The sequence below is a fragment of the Vidua chalybeata genome, chromosome 7 (assembly GCF_026979565.1).
Source record: "Vidua chalybeata isolate OUT-0048 chromosome 7, bVidCha1 merged haplotype, whole genome shotgun sequence".
In the NCBI taxonomy this organism is placed as follows: domain Eukaryota; kingdom Metazoa; phylum Chordata; class Aves; order Passeriformes; family Viduidae; genus Vidua; species Vidua chalybeata.
In genome coordinates, this window is record NC_071536.1 from 6126938 (window position 1) to 6151675 (window position 24738).

At 39.1% G+C, this 24738-nt stretch overlaps 1 protein-coding gene and 1 long non-coding RNA gene across 2 annotated transcripts in view; one reads left to right on the forward strand and one right to left on the reverse strand.

The window, feature by feature from the left end:
- LOC128790818 (uncharacterized) overlaps positions 1-20342 on the forward strand; it is a 30051-nt gene extending 9709 nt beyond the window's left edge. The window contains exon 4 of the long non-coding RNA XR_008431874.1: positions 20258-20342. This is a non-coding gene — a long non-coding RNA (uncharacterized LOC128790818). The remainder of the gene's footprint in view (positions 1-20257) is intronic.
- PCNT (pericentrin) overlaps positions 1-24738 on the reverse strand; it is a 71935-nt gene that overhangs the window by 7210 nt on the left and 39987 nt on the right. The window contains exons 29-47 of the mRNA XM_053947913.1: positions 24190-24419; positions 23621-23740; positions 23014-23034; positions 20761-20988; positions 17520-17690; positions 16159-16311; positions 15562-15732; positions 14194-15306; positions 11812-12339; positions 11007-11100; positions 10425-10579; positions 7408-7605; positions 6981-7154; positions 6186-6381; positions 4931-5144; positions 4308-4458; positions 1810-2526; positions 969-1249; positions 607-706 (exon numbers count right to left, since the gene is read on the reverse strand). Coding sequence (XP_053803888.1) covers positions 607-706; positions 969-1249; positions 1810-2526; positions 4308-4458; positions 4931-5144; positions 6186-6381; positions 6981-7154; positions 7408-7605; positions 10425-10579; positions 11007-11100; positions 11812-12339; positions 14194-15306; positions 15562-15732; positions 16159-16311; positions 17520-17690; positions 20761-20988; positions 23014-23034; positions 23621-23740; positions 24190-24419 — 5015 coding nt within the window. The remainder of the gene's footprint in view (positions 1-606; positions 707-968; positions 1250-1809; positions 2527-4307; positions 4459-4930; positions 5145-6185; positions 6382-6980; positions 7155-7407; positions 7606-10424; positions 10580-11006; positions 11101-11811; positions 12340-14193; positions 15307-15561; positions 15733-16158; positions 16312-17519; positions 17691-20760; positions 20989-23013; positions 23035-23620; positions 23741-24189; positions 24420-24738) is intronic.

Below are 24738 nucleotides of genomic sequence, written 5' to 3' on the forward strand. Positions count from 1 at the left end.
AGAAGAGGCTGCATCCCCCTCCTCAAGGCTGGAGATGATCCATTTGGCAACCACCTGTGTGGCTGCACAGGTGACAGAAGGAAAATATTAACTGTATTTGTAAGCAGGTAGACACAGGAAGAGCTGAAACATGCCAAGGCAGCTTGTCACACATCAGACTTGTGAACAGAAGAGGCAAAAAACTTTTTACTTATCAGACAGTCATAGATCTCTGTCTATTGCAAGAGAAAGACATAAAACTGCAGTTATCTGGGGAATCAGATGGAAACTAACAGTTATGCATGTATGTATTTTGTATCAACAGACCTGAGCTTGGTCTTTATCAATCCCTGGTAATCCCTGGGCTTGTGTAAAATATTTGCAATACTGCAAACCTGGGTCAGAACAGCCCTGAGATTACAAGCCACAATGGTGCTTTTTGAAAAGTACTTGGCATTTTGGTGAAAAACAACTGCCACTGGATGCATAAAGAAGCTACAGCAACACATCCCAAAGCTTATGATCCTTGGGCACATTACATATCTAGGAGAAAAATGCTCTCAGAAGCAGACTCTGCAATATGACAAAACAGAGCTGGACATTAAAATAAGTTACTATTTTCCTTACCTGAGATGTAGGAGGAGACAAATCTGATTTTAGCTCCCTTAATGTCTGCAGTAAAGAGGCCACAGCTTCATCATTTGATGCAGACCAATCGTTAACCGTTCTGTTAGGCAGAAATACCTTTTCAGTATCAGGCTGATTTGTAAGAATGTTAACACACATTTAATTGCTTCTTCCCACTACTTGACCTTTAAGGTTCTGAAGCTTTACTTATGCAATATTTACCACACAAATTACTTTAAATACACAGAGAAATGAGCAAGTTCTGTTAATTTTTAAGAATTAAAAGAGCTGCGGGCTCTCAGCCATGACACACACAAGTTAAGAAGCAGGATGGAAAGCAAAGTGCTATTTTATGAACTCACTTATCCAGAGTTTTATGTATGAACTCATTCAGGTGCACAACCACAAAGAGCAACTGCTGCCTTATCTTCTCCAGCTGTTGTTGCTGCTGTTGCAAGTGGGATTTTTCAGTTTCTTTTGTCACAGGCTGTGTGGCACTTCCATCTTTGCTTGAGGTACACAAGAGTTCCTCCTGACAGTTTGGAGTTGGAGGATTTCTTTCTCTTTCTCTTAATACTGCCAGTATTTCCTGCAGTTCTTTAATTCTTTGTTCGTCCCTTTGGTGTTGCCGTTCCAAGTTTTGCTGTTTGAACAAAATTAGTAGTAGTTAATTGCATCTTATATATACCCACTTATGTAAGTGTCACCACACCTAATTAGCATATCCATCTGGGTGTTCCTGATCTGCCAGACTACTTTTGGGGAAAGGCTTAGAGCACTGCTTCGCAGGGCCACCAGGAAGCCATTTAATGACACTGGAGTGGGCATTGTCTCCATCCAAGGAGAAACCCAGGGTGAAACCAATATTTTCTCAAGCCATGACTGGGATCATAGCTCAAAAAATAATGGCAATGACATTAAAGTTAGTTTGGTTTCATCCTACATTTAACCCATATTCATCCCCACCTATGAACAACCAGCAATTACCAGCAGAGGCAAAAATTTAAAGATCAACTTCCGTCAACAATAAACCCAGACACAATCCCTTGAAAACAGCTACATTTCACAAAAGCAGGACAAGAGCTCATTTAATGCATTTTTCAGAATGCTTTAACAGAAGGAAACATTCTAATCAAAGAATACCATCCCGAGGGTTAAATCCCAGTGTGTGGCTTATTTCACTGTAAGGCAGAGCATTCTCACCAGTCTCTCCTGATCTCTCTGCCAGTCCTTCTGTTTCTGTAGCTCTGTCTGTTGCTGCTGTTTCTGCTCTCTCTCCCTCTCCTCTTTCCTGTTCTTATCTTGCTCTTTAAGCAGCTTGAAGAGTGACTGCAGTTGTTCCCAGTCAACTTTCAGCTTGACCTCTCTCTCCCTCTGGGCCTCCAAGGAACGGATCACCTCTTGCTTTTGTGCCTGAAGAGACTCCAGGGTGGCTCGCAGTTTGTCACTGACCTCCTTCTCCTTCTGGGTTTCCTCATAGCACATCTGTACCTCAGCCTCCAGCTGCCTTTTGGACAGGATGGCCTTCTGCTGCATTTTCTCAATAACAGCAGCAAGCTCCATAGTTTGGGCCCTCTCCTCTTCCAGCTGGGCTCGGAGCTCTCGGACAAAGGCTTGTTCCAGCAGCGACTCCCTGTGCTGACAGGAAGCCCCTTCCTTCACTCTCATGCTCAACTGCTCTGTCAGAACACGCTCATGATTCAAGGAATCCAGGAGCTCCAAGGAACGTTTTTTCTCAGCATCCAGGTTTTTCTGTAGCTCCCTCAGTTTGTTGTGCTCCTGGGCCAGCAAGGCTTCGCAGCGGGAGTGCTCGATCTGCAGCTCCTTGCGGAGGTTGTCTGTCACTGTCCTCTCGTGCTCCAAGGACACGGCCAGCTGGCAGTTCTGCACCGACTGCACATCCAGGGCAGCCTGCAGCTCCTGCGCACAATGGGGGAGAACACATTCGTATTCCAGCACAAACACGCATTTGTGGGACTGGCTGGCATTTAGCAATTTTCAACCTATTTTATCCAGAAAAATATTCAAGATTTAACTAGAGTAGTTCAGGTATTAAAAAGTTTGATTTGAAATTACAAGTGACAGAAAAATGCTCTTTAGCAATATGGCACCAAGCCACAAAATAAACAATTATGTTAATGTATCTGCCAGTACATTATTTCTTCTTCAGTTAGTAAGACTCTCATTAGGAAATCACTACTTTTTACATCACTCAGTCCCATTAATAAGTAACATCTGCAACAGCAATAACCCTGTTGTTTTAAAAAGAAAAATCTAAGCAGTAAGAGTAGATGTAAAGCTTCAGGACTTGGCAGCCCATCTCTTCAAAGCACAGAGTAGAGACTGATAAAAATAATCACAGAATGGTCTGGGTTGGAAAGGATGTTAAAGCTCATCTCATTCCCATCCCCTGCCATGGGCAGGGACACCTTCCACTATCCCAGGTTACTCCAAGCCCTGGCCTGGACACTTCCAGGGATGGGCCAACCACAGCTGCTCCGGGTAATCTGGGTACCAGGGCCTCACCACTCTCACAGGAAGGAATTTCTTCCTTATATCTAATCTGAATCTACCCTCTTTCCCTTTAAAATCCATCCCTCGGTCCATCCTGGGAGCCAGTGTTTCTTCAGAAGGAAAGGCAGGGACTGAAGGGGCAGTGTAGGGCACTGCAGACAGCCAGAGCTGGTGCTGCTGTCCTAGCAGGGAGGTGTACTCTGGCCCCCACCTAGCCAGCACCATTTGTCATCTCCTAGAAAGCCAGGTCAGATGCTAAAAGGCAGAAGGTTTCCATAATGGGGCTTCAATAAAGATTTGTGAATTCCAGACTCATCTGTCCAACAGGTACCCCCAGGGCAAAGCACTTTTCTCCTGGCCTTGGCTACTCTGCCCTCCTTGCATAAGCAGGTTTCCGAAAATGAGCAGCATTTCCTAACCATGCAGCAGTAACAAATATCCCAACAAAAATCACTCACAAACTTAAAACACCTACCAGGAAGATGACAGGAGAAGTCAAACTACAAGGAAATAGTCAGAATTGTGTTTCCTCACTTTGAGAATTTAAGTAGGATTGTTTGGAGTTCTTTGAGAGAGTTTAGTTTTGGGGTTTAAGAAATGGTTTATGTTAAATCTTCCTCCTTTTCCATTTACTGTAGGCCTTTTACAAGGACTGAGTCATTGCTATTCCAGTCTTTGAGAGAAAGCTGTTCACTTGTTTTCTGTTCCATTTAGAAGGGAACAGGATGACTTTGGTTAACCTCCAAAAATACATATTATATTGAAAAAGCTCCACTTGATGCCAAACCTATTTATCATTGGGTGGTTTTCTTTATAATCTCAGAGATCATACATCTCACACCCCCATGGTAAGTTTGCTGTGGAATTAAGGGTGCAGTCACACAGCTGTAGAATCTGGCTGTCCCTACTCAGCAAGAGGCAGTACACAACAGGGGAAAGTGGGAAAGGAAAAAAACATGAGAAGATGTGGAGAAAAAACCCTAGCATGGCATTCAACCTCGGTTTATTTCTACACGTGCAATTAATGGAAGTAACTGAAAGCTTTAACTCGGTGAGAAAAGACACTGTGCACATTCAGGAAAGGTTTGGAGGTTTTAACAGTTACTAAACAAAGAAGAGTGGAGGTGAAGAAGACTGCACAAATAACTTGCTAGTTAACGTCATGCCCCAGGGGAGCTGGGCGTTACCTCCATGGCCTTTGTCTTTTCATCCTCTGCTTTCCTCTGCTGACGCTGCTGTTCCTCAAACCAACCTCGCAGCTCAGATCCCTTCAGCTGCTCAGCCTGCAAGTCTTCAAGTGCAGCTGCCAAATCCTTTTCTTTTTTTTCCAATTCAACACTGCAAAGTTCAAAACGACATGGCTATGCTCAGAACAGAACATCCTTCACCAGCATCACAAGCAAGACATTTTGGGTTGGTTTCTCTGAGCTCTATTGATTTGTTTCTTTAAGGTGGCCTCTATTCTTTCTAAAGAGTGTCAGTTTTCAAGCTAGTTAGCATCTGAAAACATTTGCCTCCCTGCAAGCCAAGCTAGAATTGCTCGATTTTGTAACAATTAAGGGATAGGTTACTTACTCTGGCAGAGCAAAGCTGTTGTCCTCCAAGAGGATAGCAAAATATTGGCATACACTAAGAAGGGAGTGGGAAAGGAACATACCCAAGATGACAGAATTTAGTAAAGAAAACATCACCCTTAAAAGTGAGAGACCCTAGTTTGCCTGCGGTTTCCAAGTGTTTTATGGATCCAATTAGTATAAAGCTCTTTCACACCTGCTGATAAACCTAGTAAATGAATAAATCTGCTTCTCACCGTAAATGATTTATTTCCCTCTGAAGCTCTTCCAGGGATTTCTGCAACCTTTCATTCTCTTGCTTACTTCTAGAAAGCTCTGATTTCAGGGATGCTTTTTCTTGATTCAGGAGATCACATGTTTCAGAGGATCTTTTCTGCTCCTCAGAGAGAGTGCTGTGCAAGTCACTTACAATAGATTTTTCCTGCTGAAGCTTATATTCCAATAATTCAACTAGGATAAGAAAACACTGTAACAGTTATTTATATTATAGAGACCTTGACAATATGATATCACTTAGACGAATCCAAATTAGGAAAAAAAATCAGCTGTATTGAAGTGTTTTTGTCTGAAGAATTAACCTCTTTTTAAATGAGAGGAATCAGAAGAAGGATGCACAAACAGTATGATTCTATCATTGTGATATTCTGTAATATCACTAATGGATTTTAAACCCCATTAAACCAACTTATCCACTTACATAAACATTTTATGACAGGAATCACTATATAGAACCTGTTTGGCCAGCTCTGTTTAGGCCAGTGAGTTAAGAGAACAACTTTCCCTAAATTTCGAGACTCCTGTTTGATAAGTACTTAAAAATAATTAATGTACCTATGTCTACAGTTTTATGTAAATAAAATTAGCAATAAACTTCTGGATGCCCAGGAAACTTTCCTCTATTGGACTAGTGCATGTGCTATTAAATGGCTGAAATCTGAATGACAGTGATGGAAAAACAAAAAGAAGGAAAATGCAGTGTTTTGCTTTGTAGAAAGATGTTTATTTTTGACCAAGGTCACTTGCACTTGTTTCTTTATTACATAAAGGGAACCTGCTGTGAAAATGAAGGCTTGCTTATTCAGTCAGGCACATGGTTTAGCAGCGGGCTTGGCATTGTTTATGGTGGGACTCCAGAATGTTAAAGGTCTTATCCAGCCTAAATGATTCTGTGATTCTATACTAGCAAACATATAGATAAACAATCCTCTGCAAACAAACAGGGGTTTTACTGTCCTTGCTGGGTTTTCTCCATGTATACACTATTTCAGGTCCATTGCTTTGGGTTATTTCACAGCTTCTCGGTGCTTCTCATAGATTTGTCTTAACTACTGACATTAGAAAGAACTGCTAACACCATAGGCAACCTGAGTGCACCCAATAAAACTGAGGAATTGTACAGCATTGCAAGACACCTTTTTTTTGCCTTTTACCTTTGAGGCAAAAAGGAACTGATGTAGAAGACAGAAAGAGCTGACAAAGAGTAAGAATTACCTTTCCTCCGGAGCTGGTGTTCCTGTTTGTTGCCACGATCTTCAGCCTTGGTAAGGGTTTCCTGTAGCTGCTGGAGCTTCTCCTGGTTCTGGAGATGTGTCATGCGGAGCTGAGCTTGGAGGTCCTGGATTTCTGAGAGCAGGCTATTCCGGTCTGAGGAGAAGAGGTGCTGCACAACCATCTGCCTCTGCTCCTCCTGAAACAAACCAAGGCCTATTCAAACTACAAGGCTATTTCCATATCTTCTGAAGGATAAATACTAAGCAAACTCTTGCAGTACAAGTTTTGTACTGAAGCCCTCAAATGACTAAGTCCATGCTTCACATTAATGCAAAATGATAACATTATGTAAAAAAGAAAAAAACCCACTTCACTTGCCTTGTCAAGTTTATACATAACAATTACTACAACATAGAAACTAAGTATTATTGGCAAAAAGCCCCCAGATTCACAGTTAGTTCAATATCTACTCTTTGCAAGAGAGGTCTGTGAAGTTCTAGTCAAATGGGAAGGAGGGAAAGAATTCAACCAAATATTTCTTTTTGAATATCACAGTCTTTCTTGATGCCAGCTAAAATAATCAATAGGCTTTGTAACACTATGAACAAAGTTCAAGAAAAATGCTACCACAACATAAACTTTAAAAGCTACTGGTCCCATGCCATCTGCATTATACAAGACATACAAGATAATAATATAATAATACACAAGATTTAGCAACAGAAGAAATAAAAATGGAAAAAAAAATAATAAAGAAGTGATTTATGAGCAGCACACTTTAGAAGCTTTTCATACTTGCTGTTTCATTATATACTCCAACTTTTCCCCAAATGAACTTGTGTCACCAGATGCAGGATTGGAGAAGTAAGATTTCAAGTCAATTTGCAACATATTTCTCTCCTTCTCAAACACACTCTGTACTGCTTGCAGAAGTTCTCCTCTCCAGTCAGCAGCAACACCTGATGTTTCCTGTTAAAATATATCTTTTTTAAAATAGCATTTCTCTCAACCTGTAACCCAGCATCTTTCATACCATACGAGTGTATCTGTTAATTTAAGCACTTTTAGAAGTGTTTAAAGAGTACTGTCCCTTCTCCTTAAACATATATATACACACACACAAGCCTCATAACATATTATATATATTACACACATTTTTATATATATATATATATACACACAACCTGGTTCCCTTGCTTTAAAGGCTATTTTATAGCCATACCTTGTCTCCTCTATCTGCCTCCTTGCTGAGGTAATCCTTCAGTGACTGGATAGCATCCAGCAGGGATAATCCCTCCTTCTGCCAGCCCTCCATTGCCACATGGGGCTGAGGGACATTCTTCAGCTCCCTAAAAGCAAAGGGATGCTCTGACAAAGCCAATATTTTGCGGCTCTCCTCATACACCATCTTCAGCACAGCCTGAGAAGAAAAAAAAAAAAAAAAAGAGATAATATTAGGAAACAGGCATCAGCATCCTGGCAGTGTAAGAGTAGGATGAGATAGTACTGGACAACAAAAGTAAGGTGTCTGTATCAACACACTAAGATGCAATTAAGCATAAATTACTATTTATGCCAAAGGGCTGTACTTCACCTTTGTTTCTGAACTATTTAGCTAACTTTCCTGGCAATGAATTAAATTCTATCAAGTCTGAAGCTAGGTTACCAAACCTCAGTGATGCCAGAAAACTGAATTAGGTATTTAGACAACCTTGGCTTAATTTAGCAAATTATGTACAAATATCAACTCCCAAAATAACCAGTTTAATAATTTACACAGTGGAAATTGTTTCCTATGACATTGCCAGGCCAAATAATGTATTTTAAATAAATTCCCTGTTCACAAACTATTACATCATGCACAGATGTTTCCTGGCCTCTTTTCAGGGAAGGTCACTGGAGAGTTGAATCCTTTTCTTACACACATCTCATCAGAAATATCCCAGCCTCCATGTGGAGCTGTTCCTCATTGCTATGCACTTTAAAAACAACACAGAGTACTTTTATTTAACTCTTTATATTCTTTCCTTGCACATTTTTAAAATTACTTTTGAACAAACTTAAGTTGTTTTTCTGTCTCTGGAATCAAAATACTGATTACTTCAATAATCAATGAAAACCTTTAGTAAACATTAAGATCAAAAGCACAGTAAAGTGTTCAAACAAACATTCAGTACTGGAACATGCCCTCAGATCTTACAGCCAGTAAAGTCTAGATTGATGCTTCACAAATGAAACTAAAAAAAAAAAAACCCACTGTTTCTTAAGGTAAAATAAAATTCACCTCTTCCATGAAATCTCTGACACAGACTTTTTTAGACACAGAATCACAGAATGGTTTTCAGTTGGAAGGGACCTTTCCAGACCATATCTAGTCCAACTCTGCTGTGACAGGCATAAGGGAGCATCTTCTATTATTTCAGGTTGCATAAAGCCCCATCCAATCTCATTTTCAATGGATTCTGGGATGGTCTCCTAGAGATCCACCACCTCTCTGTGCCAGTGTCTCATCACAAGAAATTTTGTACTTCTGTCCAATCCATTTCATGATCTAACTGGGCAGAGAGGTGAGGCTAAAGATCAGTAGCTTCCAGGGTGCTCGTCATTAAGCTTTTTAAGAAAGACTGCTATGATTCCCTTTTCTCCAGTCACTGGGGACTTCGTCTGACTGCTGTGACTTTTCAAAAACGATGGAGAGTGGCTTGGCAATTGCAACTGCAAAATCTCCTCAAGACCCTGGGATTCAGGTCTTTGGGTCCCATGGACTTACCTCTGTTCAGGTTCCTCTGGTGGTGTTGAATCTGATCTTTTTCTTACAATAGAAGGGACTTCATTCCTCCAGTCCCTCCTCATCTAATTTAAAGCTTTCCTTATAGGTTTAGCCATCTTATTGGTGGAGACACTCTTGTCTCACTTGCTTGGGTGAATTCCATGAGCTCCCAACATTTCTGGCTTCTCAAAGGTAAATCCATGATAATAAAAAATGGAAACCTTGAGTACTGCACCAGCTGCACAGTCAGGGATTCCATCCTGGTCCCCTTCCTCTGACTGGAGGGGATAGAGACTTTCACCCATGCTCCCAAACCTTTGGACTGTCCTGTCAAAGTGCTGCTAGACCCTATACAAGTGATAATCTGTAGGGCTCACTCAGCTTGGCAACCTCAATGACACCACAAATACAAGCTGCTGGTAAGCAACAAACTTCTCTAGAGAAAGTACCTGGATGGCAGGAGGGTGCTCCAGTGCCTCTCAGTAAGGAATCTCCAATTACTAACACCTGATGTACTTTTCTGGTAGCACTGGTTCTAATGCCAGCAGATGGTTTCATCAGCTTTGCGTGTTTGGCTTTTCCTGGATCACATCAGTTATTCCATGTGTTCTTCCTTCTCCAGCCCTAGAGCAGCATGTCTCTTATTAAGGGCAGATGGATGGGGGAAGGATCTTCCTTCTGACATGAGCAGTGATAAAGGCCCAGTCTCCATCTTGTGAGTTACCTGTGCCAGTTAGCTTGAGTGAGTTTGAATTCAGGCTTACCTTCCTCTATTGTGCTGGGCCAGCTGAAGGGACCTGCTAAGCATATTAAGAGGCAGGATTCACTTCCTAGGAAGGGTATTTCTTCTAGTTTCTTATTACTTGAGAACTCACTGTAACCTACTGTATTCTCTCACAGATGAGAATTTCTCCCTTTCTGTAGCTGGAATTTTTGAAATGGCTGAGAGCTTGCTCAGCAAACCAAAGAGTTCTAGGCATATACTTTCTTCAACTTTAATTACTGACTAGAGTGAGCACTCACTGCTCAGTCTTCTGTATATTCCTCATGTTGCTTGAACTGGCTCTGACCTATCCCTGCACACACATTGTGTTTCCACAGCTCTCCATCACATCAAGATGACAAGAACAGGCAGAGGAGCATGATGTCAGCCAGCTGTGGTTGCTTCTGAAACAACTTTCTGTGAAGCCTCCAAAGCAAACCCATAAAGTAGAATAAGCAGTCCTTGTACCCCACATTCTGAAACAGCATCAGTGCTGCCCTAGCAAAACTAGTTCAATTCTAGGAAGTACAAGGAAATGTCAGTAATGTTGTCACAAGAGATGCAAGGACAAGAACCGTCATCAACTTGCAATTTAAGCCATTACAGAACATTTTTCAGTATAAATGTAGCAGCTATTTTACATTACCATTTCATTTTTGCCATCCAGTTTTAATTTGCTGGTATGCTCATATTAATCATACATTACCTTCATCTGTGGTGAAAGTATTTCCTTCTCTTTCATTGATTCCATAATATCTGGAATTATCCCCCGGTATCGCAGGTAAGCCATGACATTGGCATCTAGGTGATCTGATGTTTGTAGCTCCTGCTTTAGATTAGCTGCCAAATTTGAGCTGGTATCTGAAGGAAGAGACAACCATCCCCACAAAGTTTTATAAATATGGAAAGAACTTGAAAGTAGAACAACCACTTGCAGAATAACCATGATTTCTTCTCTTTGTATGAATGCAGGGTCAGATTGAGGTGGTTGGTTGAGATCTCAATTAACTTAAACAAGTTAAAGATCATTTAAGTTGCCTTTAGAACCAGAGAAGTAGTTAAGTACTTAAGCCAGGACTTAAATCCCCTGCCTCTGTCCTGTATGTAGATGAAAAGGTAAAAGCAGGCACAATATACATATATATGTATGTTCTTAACAAAGAACCACCTGCCTAAGGCATAGCTTTCCAATAAAAGACCCACAGTAAAAGAAAATGGGAGAAAGGAGAAACATGTTTTAATATTGAAGTTAACAAGAGGTAAAAGGAATCTACAGAGTTCAACTTACTGCTGCCACATCCATCGGTCATGGCAGATGCTCTGGATCTTTCATCATCTTGTAAATCAGAAGGGGTTAAAGTCAGATTATCAGCTTCTCTCATCTGCTTGAGAAGAATTTTTTCATATTACTATGGTTTTCTGCATGTAGCTGTTGGTTTCAGCATTTATGGCAACTTTTTCCACTAGTGCAGATTTTAGCAAATGCCTACTTGATCCAAGTGTTAGAGATGGCAAATAGCATGATTAATGCAACATTGGTGCACTCTGGAAGCCACTCCATCTCCATTTTTTCCTCTTTTAATAGTCTTAAGATACCATGTATTTATATTTAATTACCCATCAAAGCAAGTCACAACAACATACAGTCAAAGAGAAACTTTCTTAAGTATAGACTTTATCTTCCTGTGAAATTACAGAATACAGACAATATATATAAATATATGTACACAATATATAAAATATTGCCATGAAAAAGAAAAGCCTCTATTATCCAGTTTTGAAAGAGTCTCTTCTAACACTCAACAACAGATTGTTGAAGAAGTGGGGAGCTGTTAGAGTACACTGAGTAGTGTGGTAGCAAAGGTTTTACAGGTTTAGCTCAATTATTGACACATTAAGTATCACGAATTTATCAGTTTTTATCACAGTAAGAGAGGAACTAATAATTGTATGTCCAGAACTTCATTGGACCTACTCCCAGCAGTGTGTAGGTTTCTACTACTTGGAGCCTCTGGCCCCTCAATGATCCTAGGGGGACAGGCTGAGCAGTCTTTTTTAAAAAAGAATTAAATCAGACATGAAATATCACTTACCAGAAGCTTCTTCTCCATATCTTCATCATCATCCACAGAATAGGTACTTTCAGAGAAAGCTGGAGATTTTCTATCTACTCCCACTGCTGCATTCCCACTGCCATTTTCATCCAGGTTAGAATATCCCAGTGATATGGAATTCTCTCCTTCCAGGGATGACCTTGTGTGCACAATTTGAAAATCTGTGTTTTCAGCTTCTGAGAAGGGTGTCAGGTGAAGCACTGGTTGAAGCTCCATGCTTATATCTTGCTTTCTCATGATCTCAGGTGAGCCCCATGAAGACATACTTGCAATTAAATTCTGGTAATCTTTTGGAGTCTCTTTGTCTATGCTCACATTGTGTTTTGGTGAATCAGGAGTTTGATGAATTTCCAACATTTGCTGGCAATGCTTTTTCAAATCTTGATCTCCTTCAGAGCTGTGGATCATGTCCAAATCCTGGCAAAAGATATTTTCTTGTGATTGCTTCATCTGTGTTTTTGGATTTTTATTGTGAATTGTCAAGTCAAACATAGCTTCATCTTTTTCCTATAATGAAATAACACACATTAATTAATTGAATTTGAGTATGATTTTACAAACTGAGAAATATGCACTTAAAGACCTTGTAGAATTGATTGATTTTTTTTCCTTCAATTGCTTTATCTAAGTAATTTTAAGGTAAAATTACTCTTAACCTCTGATTCTGTGACTGAGTCTAAATAACACACTATTTGACAAGATATTTTAGTTTATTTTAAACCTGTCAACATGGAAATTTCATTTCATCCTTCATACCTGTTAGTTTGTCAGATACAGTGAATAATTGTTATCCCTCACATTTTAGACCATCAGCTTAATCCTTTTGTGTTAATCACCCCTCTTCATCATCTGTTTTAAGCCCAGTGCTAGCTGCCAGGACTTTAATAATTTTGCTGCTCCTCCAGCTTTCATTTGAATACATTTCCTAATTTTCACATTGTTTCCACTTTGGAACCCAAGCATAAATGTAGGAGGAGTTCTTTGCTCCTTTAAGAATGCTGCATTATACTTTTTCTAATACCTGGATGAGCTAGATCCATAGAAAAAAAAGTCTATTGTAATGAATGCTTGAAGACATGGTAATTTATTTACTTTGATTCAACATATTCTCCAATTCTGATAATTATCCCTCCTCAGCCTACTTAAAAACTTCCACTTGAACATGGAAATACATGTACTGACACAAACATCAATTTAAACCTTTCAGAGTCTGAGTTTCTACTTGAAAAGTGTTTTTTTAAATAATTTAACTGCCCCCAGCATGCCAGCATTCCCTGATATCCTTCAAAATGTTACCAATTTTCTCTTCATTGAATACTCAATTAATTCTGGTTTTTTAAACAGGGATCTGACCATCCCTGCTTGTATAAAAAACATGGCCCAGTAGCCACTGGACTGGAAGCCTGCTGCCTTGTACAGACAGATCCCATGGTCTGAAGTACATCAATCTGCATGGGCCATTTAACACTTTTCCCAGCTACTTCCTTTTCCTGAGAGATTCCTGGGGCAGGCCCTGAATGTACAGTGTCACCCAGATGGCACTGCTCCAACCTTGAACTTCCAGGCAAATAAAAATACAAACACTGGGAATGATCACATGTTTTGCATAGCTACACTCTTCATTTCTGCTTTAAAAATAAACATGTCATTATACATAGCAATTATCCTATAATTTCTTTAAATAAGTCATCTACATTGGATGATTACTGTAACATACTGCCAAGCAGGGCCCTGAAAATCCACGTAAGCCTGGCACAGAATGTTTTTCCTTTCCTGTATACTCCAACTCTTCATATAAACCCTCTTAACTGGCACTTATTACCTCTGTAAGCCAGCCTTTAAAGACAGTAACTTGGTGTATGACAGATTTCTACAGCTCTCTGAAAAAAAGGGTCACCTGGGTCCTACTGCTTTCTAAAATTGAGTGATTTAATAAGAATTTAAGAAGATTAGGTTACTCGGAGCAAATGGTTCTAGAGAAGATTCAGAATAATGACAAGAAAGAGTCACAGTAAATAAGCATTTCTGAAAAGAAAAGGAGACAGGATGAAGTGTTTTCAAGTAGTTCTCCAATAGAGCCATGAAGAATGGCAAGCAGTCTTGGTAGTTCATGGTGGGCTCATTGCTTGGCTTGCAGATGCCCATCCTCTCATTCTCCATCCTCAATAGATCAGGAGGAAAAAAATTAAGCTGGAAAGAACTCACAGGTGGAAAGAAAGAAGGGATAACACCTACTAACTACTCCTGCAGGCAAAATAGAGTAAAATGGGGAAAATGTATTTAATTTATTAATCTAGAAATATATTATTCAAAAAAAATCTCACCAAAACAAATAATACTATTAAAAATCAAATAATGTACCAGTTTAGCAGTAGGGGAAGCCAATACTCCAAATGACTGGTCAATATTTGCTTCTAATTCATGCATTCCATTTTTAAGGGCTCCATCTTTTCTTTTACTCTGGCAGAATGGCTTGAGAAATTGAGTCTCTTCATGACCTACTTGCTCCTCCAGCTTGCAAGACTCCAACTGTGAAAGAATTTCAGCTCTTTCCAATCGCAGGGCTTTGAGCTCTTTCATATGGGCCTTGATTTCACCTTTCAGTTTTGCAGTGCTCCCCTGCAGTTCCTTGATTTCTCTCAGGTAAGCTACTTCTTTCTGATTCAGTGCTTGCACCTGGAAATCAAGTCTAGAAACTTCTAATTGAAGATTGTAAACATCCTGTGCCTGACTTGCACCTCTCTTTTCCAACTCTGTTTGCAACTCTGCTGCTTTTTCTGTTAAGTACTGCAGCTCAGTTGTGTCAGCTTCTCTTTGATCTGCCATTGTCTTAATTTGCATCTCTTTCTCTAGAATATTTGCTTCCCTTTCTCTCACCTTATCTTCAAGTTCTTGAATTCGAGATATAGTCATCTTTGTCTCAGCCTCTCTCTGAGACAAAAGATTTTGGGAAACCCTGTATTCTTCCTGAAGTGCCTGGTGCTGGATTCTCAGGGAGGTGAGCTCTGCAACAGACTGCTCTGATGACTCTCGCAACTCTTGGCATTTTTTCTCCAAAATTTCCACTTCTGTTTTGAGTTGCAATTCCTTTTTTTCCAGTTGCTGCTGCAGAGCTTCTTTAGAAGCTGAGACAAGCTCCAGTTTCTCCTGAAGTTCTCTCACTTTGGAGTGTACGGATGTGTTTCTTCTGTTTGGATCAGCATCACCTTGACAATCTACCAGTCCCTTTTTCAACTCATTCTGAAGGTTTTCCACTGACTTTTCCAATGCAACTTCATAGAAATAAACTGGGTTGTCACTATCTTCATGACATACTGGTCCAAATTGTGCCAGCTCTTTTTGAAGCTTTTCAATGACTCCATGGAGTTGCTCCACCTCTTCATCCTTGTCCTTACGCAGCCTCTCCTGGTCAAGGCGAAGGTGCTCGACCAGCGATCTGAGTTCTTCAATTTCAGGTTTTTGGTCTTCTGCAACCTAAGCAAAAGGACTGAATATTACTGTATGTAGGCAATTATTATTGCACACAGAGTTTATATTTCTCTTCTGAATCACACAGGCATTAAATCACACATTTAACAGCAGAAAGAACCACACATTTCAGCTGGTAACTTCTCAAAATAATCTCTACATTCCTAAGAAAATTATCAAACAGATTTCATTTACAATAAGAATCTGCATGCCTTGCTTCCCCCAAAAATCAAGCAATGAACATATAGTAAGCACTCTTACTTTATTCTCCAGAGCATTTTGCAGCTCATGCTGAAGTCTCTTCATCTGCTCATTCAAGTGATCAATTTCTTGATTCTTTTCTTCAAGCAGTGCTTGTGGGAATGACAAAGCTGAATAATCACTAATACCCACGTCCTGGCTTCGCTTCACATGAAGTTTTGTTAGATCCTCCTGACCAGAGAAAACAAAAATCTCAATAGAAAGGACTGACTTTCTCTCTCAACCTAACAGCAGAGCAGAAATGTGGGCTTTATTTAAATATTCTCTTATTTATTATAATGGTGAAGAGCTCGGGAATGCAACTACAGCTTCTTCAGGTTCACACCACTGTTAGACTGCCCCAACCCAGAAAATAACCTCAGCCCTTGATTTAAATCAAATCACTGTAGAAGATAATGCTACAAGCATGAATCTAGGATACTGGGAGGCTTTGGTTCTATGATATCCAGCATTAGTCTTGTAAGGGTAATGCAACATTCTGATGGCAAGAGAAACAACCCAAGTATCTGTCTACAATATCATGAGATGAAGACCTCAGCACTCAAGAAAGCAGGTCTCTGACATTCTAGGCAGTGCACTAAAGCTAGAGGAACCTACCTGCAAGTGTGCATTCTCTGCCTGAAGCTGGATGATGTTTGACGTAGTAAAATTTTTTTGTATCTCTAACTGCAAGTTCAGCTGCAATATCTCCTCATCTTTCTTGCTCAAGTTATCTTTATATTGTTCTACTTGGTCTAGCAAGCTTGCAATCTAAAAGAAAAAAAAATGCACAGCTGTTTCAAGTAAGTCCTCTAAAATAAAACTTCATCCATTGTATTATTTAATGACAAGAAGTAACTTCAGCAAATTCAGTGATTTAAACTCTAATCAACTTGCACTAATAAAACATAAATAAATAAATAAAAATATAAATATATATATATATAAAATATATTTTTTTATATATATATAAAATATATATAAAATATATATAAAATATATATAAAATATAAAAAGAGTGAGAAGCTTGTATTCCAACTCCTCATCTGCAAAATCAAAGTACTGCAAAGGTGGGTTTGTTTTCTTTAAAAAAAAATAAATCTACCTGCTCACAAAAGATCCATTAATCTGTATTGTGAGAGATCATGAGACAAATTAGCAGTTGATGTGCAACAATGAGAAGCACTCAATATAAACACCATCCTTGTCCTCCCAGAAACCAGAAATGTGCCTTGCAGTGCCAATCCCAATAACACAGACAACAAAGAGATGATTCAACAACCACACTTTTCTCTGCGGTGTGATGTTGCCATCCACTGTTTTTATCATCTCTTGCCTTAATGGGTAGCAAGCTGTAGTGGCTTTGGGAATTATGATTGTTGAAATCAGACTTCATAAAAGAAATGGAAATTCCATCTTTAAGAAATTAATTTTTATTAGCTTGTACTGCTCTTGAAAGAATGGTGTACAATTGACTGGAGGATCACTCCTGTTTTTCTTCTTTATACATCCTTAACTGGACTATATCACAGATATTATAATAATATAAGTATACAGTAGGGTTGTGTATGCATTTATACTGTAAATCCAATAAGAGTTCCAGATATTGTGAGCAACTTCTCTGTGTTTCTTCTTAGCTTGACACAAAAATTCACCACAAACATTATCTCAAAACAGGTTAAATTACACCATTATGGTGTAATAATATATAATAATTATCTAAAATAAAATGATATATACATTTATAAAGAATTATATAATAATTATCTCTCGCTCTCAAACAAAAACTCATCTACCTACTTCAACTTTGGAAGGAAAGGAAAATCAGTTTACAACTGATAGTGATCAGTCTCAAAGTTACGTGAATCATCACAAGACAGCTTCCAGCAGGGAGAGGAGCACAGAACAAAGCAAGAAAAAGGAAGGTTCCTTGAGGCCAAAGCAACTCAAAGTCTGTAGAACTCTCCCAAAGCTCTCACCTCTCTCTCCTTGGCCTGAAGTGCTTCCTGCTCTGCCTGTAGCTGCTCCTTCAGCTCTGGGGCCGAGCTGCCATCCACTGGCACTCGGTGCCTCGCTTCATCCAGTTTAGACTGCAGGGCAGAGATCTGGATCAGGTTATTGTACTGCTGCTGTTGCAGTGCCTCTTTATCCTGAAAAATGATTTTTTTCATGTTAGAATTAATTACTGTCAATATACAAACCTACTTAACCAGAACAATCCTGCTGAAACACTTCCTTGACCCTGACACACCCAGTACAAGAAGAAAAGTACATAATCCCAGTGGCCTATAAAGAAATAGGAATTCAAGATAACCGAATGCTTTTAGCTCATTTAAGTTTTTACCCCTTTACTTTTTGTAATTCAAGTTTAACAACTTCAGCAAATTTAGCATTCAGTGATAAATTACACTTTCTCAGTTACACAACACTTTGTATGTTCAAGAATATAACATCTTGTTCTTCTAGCCATTTCCAAATTTGTTATGATACCATATATATGCCAAACCAAATTTGACAGAGGGACACAGTTTAAGAAATGAAGAGTACTGGGTAGGTCAAAACCTACTCACAAATACATCAAGTTCAGTCAGAATGTGATAAAGCAGCACTAAGTTTGTCCAATCTGCGACCTGCCAAGCTACTATAGCTTATTTTATTGAAAAAAAATTGGTTTTTGATCTTCCTTCTCTCACAGTCCTTCTCAGGAGCTGGGTCAGTCCAAGGAGGAAGGATTCACTTGGGAATTGTCCAAGCAATAAGCATACACATCTGTACTTAATACAGTAAAGGAAAGCTTGACAAGAAACCTAAGGCAGTAATTGCCTCTGCTGTCTAACACTGTGCCCATAGTTTAATGCACATATCTTTAATAGGTTATTTTAGACTCATTATATGATTTGTAAAAAAATATATAAATTTCACCATTTTTTCTCTAGTTTAAGAGATCTAAGACTCAGAGGACATGGCTAGCATCTTCTGATTGTAAACTGAAAGGAGTAGCAATTAAAAAAAAAAATTTGCCAAGTTAATGCTGTATCACAGTACCAAAAGGTAAGGGAAAACCAGAAATTTTTCTTGCTCTTGCATGAAACCTGCGATATGAACCATCCCTCTGGCAACCCAGAAAGAACTCTCATAAAACCAAACCAAACCCCAAGCAAGAGCAGAGCCTTTTTTTTTGTTGTTTTTTTATCAACTAAAAACATTACCCAAACCACACTGATCACTGCCCAAAACCCTTCAGCAGCAATTTGCAATCCAGACTACTGCAGAAGTGGGCTGCCTTAGCTCCAGTGTCCCTGCCTTTCCTGGACAAAGGAAAAACTTGCAAAGCTGTAAATGTGCAGTGTCAGCACAGCTCTGCACACATGAGTTCAGTTTCTCCTGGCATTCCCCAGTTGCCATGTCCTAAAGGCTGCTACAGTGACCCAGCAAAAGCAAGTGGCACACTAGGCAAAAATCAGGGCTTTATATAATGCTCCTTCACTGTAAAACTGCCTGGGTGGTGAGTCACACACAGTCTAACATGGTGTCTTCTTCCATGAATCCCAAAATCCACAGGAGAGCAGACTCCCTAAATTAGCCCCACTTTTTAGATCTCAAGCAAAAGGATGAGCGATCCTCCCAACCCAACCCAGGAGCTTCAATGTTACACATCAGCAACCTGAATCCCTGAGAGGATTGGGGGCAGGACAGAACAAAGACCTGCTCTGTGCTCATCAGGAGGGCAAATGAATCTGTTAGCTGTGACTTTACTCAGTATTCCTCACAAACTCTTCTATATTCATTCTATTTCCAGTCCTATTTCTTATTTCTCCATCACCTGTATGTATTTCTCCATCACATGTATTTTTCATATGTTGGAATTTGGGGGAGAAGAAAACCCTGCAATTACCATTCACATCAAGTGTACTTTTACAGAAAAATGCTGTGGCATTTAATTGTTCTTAGAGCTCCACTGGAACTTATTTACTGCACAAAATTGCTTCAAGACAATTATCACAATGCTTTCAGATGGCAAATTGAATAGTACAACCTTGTTTAGTTTAGACTGGATGAATTAGTTTCTGGGGAAAAAAAAAAAGAAAAACCAAACTCAAGAGTGTCTGAGTTTGGCTTGTTTAAGATATTTACAAACCACCAATTGATGGGGACATTTACACAACCAAAAGAATATTCTGAATTCACAAGGATAAAGAAAGCCTGTTTAACAGCAAGCCAAGATTCCAGAGAAAAGAGCAACTTGCCAACAGCAAGCAGCACCACAGTCCCCATCCACTCCAAGGCAGACAAAGTAAATGGGCATGTCTTTTTTATGTTTGGATAAAACCACAGAAAAAGTTAAGCTCAGGAAGGTCTTTAAAGTTCTCTGACTCAAACCACAACCAAGTAGGCTCTACTCAGGCAATTCTCATATCTCCCAGTCAGAGACACCACTGCCACTCTGAGCTTCCTTTAAGGAGTGGCTGCCCCCAGTGTGATCACCTCCCCCTTCCATTTAATTGGATTTTCCCTTGTTTATATGCACATCTTCTCATCCTTTCATTTGCACCTCCTCTTATGCAACTGTAGGCAACAAGATCTCCACAAAGCTTTCAACACTACTCAGGCAAGGAAAATGATTGAGAGGACACTGAACATTTAGTTTCAGATGGTAGAAAAAGTTACTCAGATGTATGGTAACTTTTGCTAAATGGATTGTAATTCTTAACTCTAGGCTGTGATTAACTCTGCAGTAGTAACAAAGTGCTAGAAGTTTTGGACTCTGGCAAACAGATCTGGCTTCAGACCCAGAGGAAGAAGGGCTACAGATTAAGGTAAGTTGATTAATAACACAGGTACTTATTAAAAACCCTCAGTGTTTGATATTCAGTAACACCACCTTCTTAGAAACTTGCAGACAAGCTCAAGAGCAGCTCTGAAGCAGCAAACATGACAACTGTTAAAAGCAGCCTTTGTAGTAGGACTTTGAGTCTTATTTAAGTCTTATAAGCAATATCTAAGTACATACTACTTACAAGTAGTATATAAGTCTTTATAATGGACTTAGAGTTTGTAGAAGCAGAGATTATTTAAAACTGTGGCTGTGATATGTGCCATTAATACACCAGTTTAACTCACCACTGGGTGCCAAGACAGTGTTGCAAACACTACTAACAACCCCCATAAAGCCACTGCCGTGTAATGCCAACCCCATTTAAATAAGGATTGAAAAATTACCTGCTTCAGTTCAGTTTCCACTTTCTTCATTTTCTGCAGCTGTTGTTCCAAGCTGTGTACAGTCTTTGAGACCTCAGCACCACTGAGCTTCAGCTCTTGGATCTGTGCCACCAGATTTTCTATCTCTTTATCACGAGCTGCAATTTCTTGGTGTTTTCGCTCCTTTTCTAGTAACAATTTATTGTAATCATCCATCTTCTCTTTTATTTCTGCTTGCAAAGATTCTACCTACACAGAAATCACAGTATACAGATATTCAGGCAATATGAACAGATTTCCTGCCAGTTGAAAGCAAGAGTCATTTCACATTGAAGGAGGTTTTACTACGGATTAAAGCGGTGCTAAAATCTCAGGTGAAAATAAAACTAAATATGCACAGAAAGTAAGAAGAAGTTAGCTTTCTGAAATCTTGTTTTCCAAATGCAGCAGCTCTTAGACACATGTTTGATTACTCCCTCAACATCTGTAGTACTCTCAAAGTACTAGATGAAGGTATACTCTCAAAGGAGGGTTTTGGTGACAGAGTTAATTGGCTATAAGATTAAAAACCCACCAAGATTACATGTGTAGTTAATAATAGCATTGGATTTATTTCTGTAACTTCAGAACCCTCTTCCAATATTCCAAGGAATTCCAGTTTACAGGGAGATACCAAGAACTGAAGGATAAATATGCAATCAGAGTGACTCCCAGGAGCCAACACAGGACAGGTACTTTGCTTTCCAAAAATCATTTAAATATTAAGAGGATACAAATTTTGAATTTTAGCTGCAGGAAAACAGTCATTCATTGATCCCAGTAATCAAGGTGAAGGCAAGGCTAGGAGCTTTGGTGTGACAGACAGACTATCTCAGGGTGTGATAAAGTCATTTAGCATAGTGAAAGCAAGCTCAGGCACGAAAGCAGTGGGAATGGATAAATAATTTGGTCAATACCCATGAGCAAGGAAGATGGGATTTTACAAAATAAATGTTTTGTTCATCAGAAAGTGTCTGAATTGATGTAAATCCCACTTCAACATTATGAAATAAAAATTCTTTGCATTTACATAGATCTTTACATCTTCAAAGTATTGTGCAGATATTACTAAAGCAGGAAAACACGCTTGAGCAAACAGATGAGTCAAATAATAAACAGGGAGAGTGGTTAAGAAAACCAGAAGTTATGAACATTACATTTTCAAACTGCTTACAGGCACAAATGTGTCTGTATCTTATTCTCTTCTCATAACACAGATCTTGCAGTAAAGCTTTTGGGTATAGAAAAATCTCCTAGAAGTCTAATCTTTCTAATGCTACAAGATTTTGGCATCAGAATCCCCAAACTATGACACTTCAGACATAAAAAGCATGTTTTTAACACCACGTTGCTGAAAGCTGGTGCTGCAATCCTGTAGCTAACAAAACACTTCCACATAACCTTCACTCTCACAGTGCAGCTCCCAAGAACCAGTCAGCACTCTTTCCACAAAATAATCCCACTTACACATACCTTGTACCTAGTAAACACCAGAGAGGGAAACTTGTTATAACTGCTACATGCAGAAATCAGGAGTTCACTTGAGCTGATTTGGAGTGAATTAAGCATTTACTGTTACAGCTGCATTAAACAACTGAACAAATACTGACATTTCCTGGCACAAAATGCCTGCATACCTCACCCTACCCACAAATGTCACTTGCTTAGTTACCATCCTTGTGTGTTTTTCTCCAAATAAGTTTTCATCCTTTCTGAGAGAGGTTGCAAAGCTACAGCATTCATTTTTTCAGCACGGAAAATTCATTCCCTGGAAATTCATTCATATTGAAGATATGGATGTGCAACTCTAACACTGAGGTACACAATTCCATTACTATACACACATAGATGGAAATAAATTTAACTACTTTACAAGTTTTGATAAGAGCAAGGCCACAAACAAAAGGCACAGTTTTATCATCACCATTCCAGTATCTTTGTTTCAGGCTCCAAACCTCAACTTCTCCTTTTACACCAAAAGGCTTCTTTCAGTGAATAACTGCCTGTAACACCTCTGAGCAATAAGCCAGGAGAGCTAAGTACTTATGTACAGGAAATTAAATTGAAAGCAGTTGTTCATTCCCTGCAAGAATTCTGCCACCCTAAAACCTGTATTCTTAGCTCCAAGTCACGCCTTGACATATCAAGAAGAGGAAAAAAGGCTAAAGCATATCTAGAAGGGATTGAAAGGAAAAGGAAAGAAAAGTTAAGAGACATTCATGCTGTTTTCCATACCTGTAGAATCAATTCATAGTTCTGTAAAATGTTCATTTATGTGAAAAAAAAAACAATCAAAAAGAAAAAAAAAAGCAAAAGTTAATCTTTGAAGCCAAGCATCAAACAAACAAAACTGTGTAAACAAGGACTCATTTATAAACTTAAATAGGATGAGGCATGCAGACAAAGGACATCTCTATTACAATTGTTTAGGTGGAAAAAATAAACACATTTAGAACCCAGAAGTCATTTCTCTGAGGCATTTTTTAGAGCAGAGTGTCTGTAGTGTTGTCCTCCTTGGTTCATTTAAACCAGGCCCAGAGGTTCCTTTAAACCAGACTCAAACTTGACTGTAAAGCACATGCAACAGTTCTTTCTATCTCCATAACAAATAACACACATTATATAGATAAAACATAACATTACCATCTCCATAACAAATACTATAAATAATGTAAGTGCACCCTCATTGCCTAAATGTAGTTCAACCAGGTGGGGAAAAATCTGCTCTCTGGGTAACAGAGGAAAAAAAGTCTCCCAAGAGCCAGATCCCCCAAAACATAGAGTTTTGGTATTTAATTGTAATAAACAAACTCCATTGGCCACCAAGTCTGATTTTACTCACCCTATGCTCTCTGGACTGTCCTGAAGTCTGTGATTTTGCTGACAGTTTTAACTGTTCTTCCAATTTCTGAATTTCCTGCTGAAAATCATCGCGTTCATGTTCCCTTTCTATGGCTTGTTCCTGTAAACCCAGCCAGAGAGAAACAAAATATTTTTGAAGACTTCATTACAATCTTGAGTACAAGAATAATTGGGGTTTATTTTTGTGGTGAAGAAACTGTTAACTTAAAAAATAATTAACTAATTATTAATAATTAATCAGGACTACCTTCTAGTAGTCTTGAAAGCATTATCTACAGTGACAGGGAAATAAAAATAAAGAGAAAGCACCTTTCTGACTTCAACATGCATATAAACTACAATTATCATTTAATAAAAACAAAAAATTACCCTGCAATACTACAAAAACTGAATTGAAATTTTAATTTTTTTTTCCATGAGACTAGAACACCAAGGTCTTAATTTCAACCAAAACTGAAAGCAGCCCATTTTGGGAACCACCTTCCATGTGTCAAACCAGGATGAGAATTTATCACCTCCAAACCCATGGAAATGTGGTCTCTTACTTACATCCATGAACTGCCGCTGGTTTTTAAGCTGCTTTTCAAGAACTTCAATTTGCTGTTTTAATTCAGTAATCTCCAGTAACTTTGTAGCCAGGTCTTGGTTACTTTGCAGCTGCTCTTCCAGTTCCACCTCCAACACCTTCATCTGAGAGCGTAAGTTGGAGTGGTCCTTTTCTGCCTGACACTGAAGCTCAAGTTTCTCCTTTGACAAAAATTCTACTTCCTTGAGTAGACCTGAGTAAGAACACAAAAATAATAAAAGCTGTCAGTGGAGAGTACGAAAGTCAAATATTTCAGATGAGATTAAATTTGGGTATTTTGGACAGCATCAAAACAAAGAAAAGTATTTATTCTTGAGGTGGGGTGTAAGAGACCCTATACTGCCTTACCCTAAATCCTTGCCACCCTTCTGTCCCAAATCTCTCCTTAATCAAGCCATCCAGCAGAGAATTCTCAGCTCCTCTAAACTCTCATGCCAAGATCCTCCTTAGCCATCCGATATCCAGTGCTGGGCTAGTTTCTCCATTACTCCTGCCTTGTGCCATTCTGGATA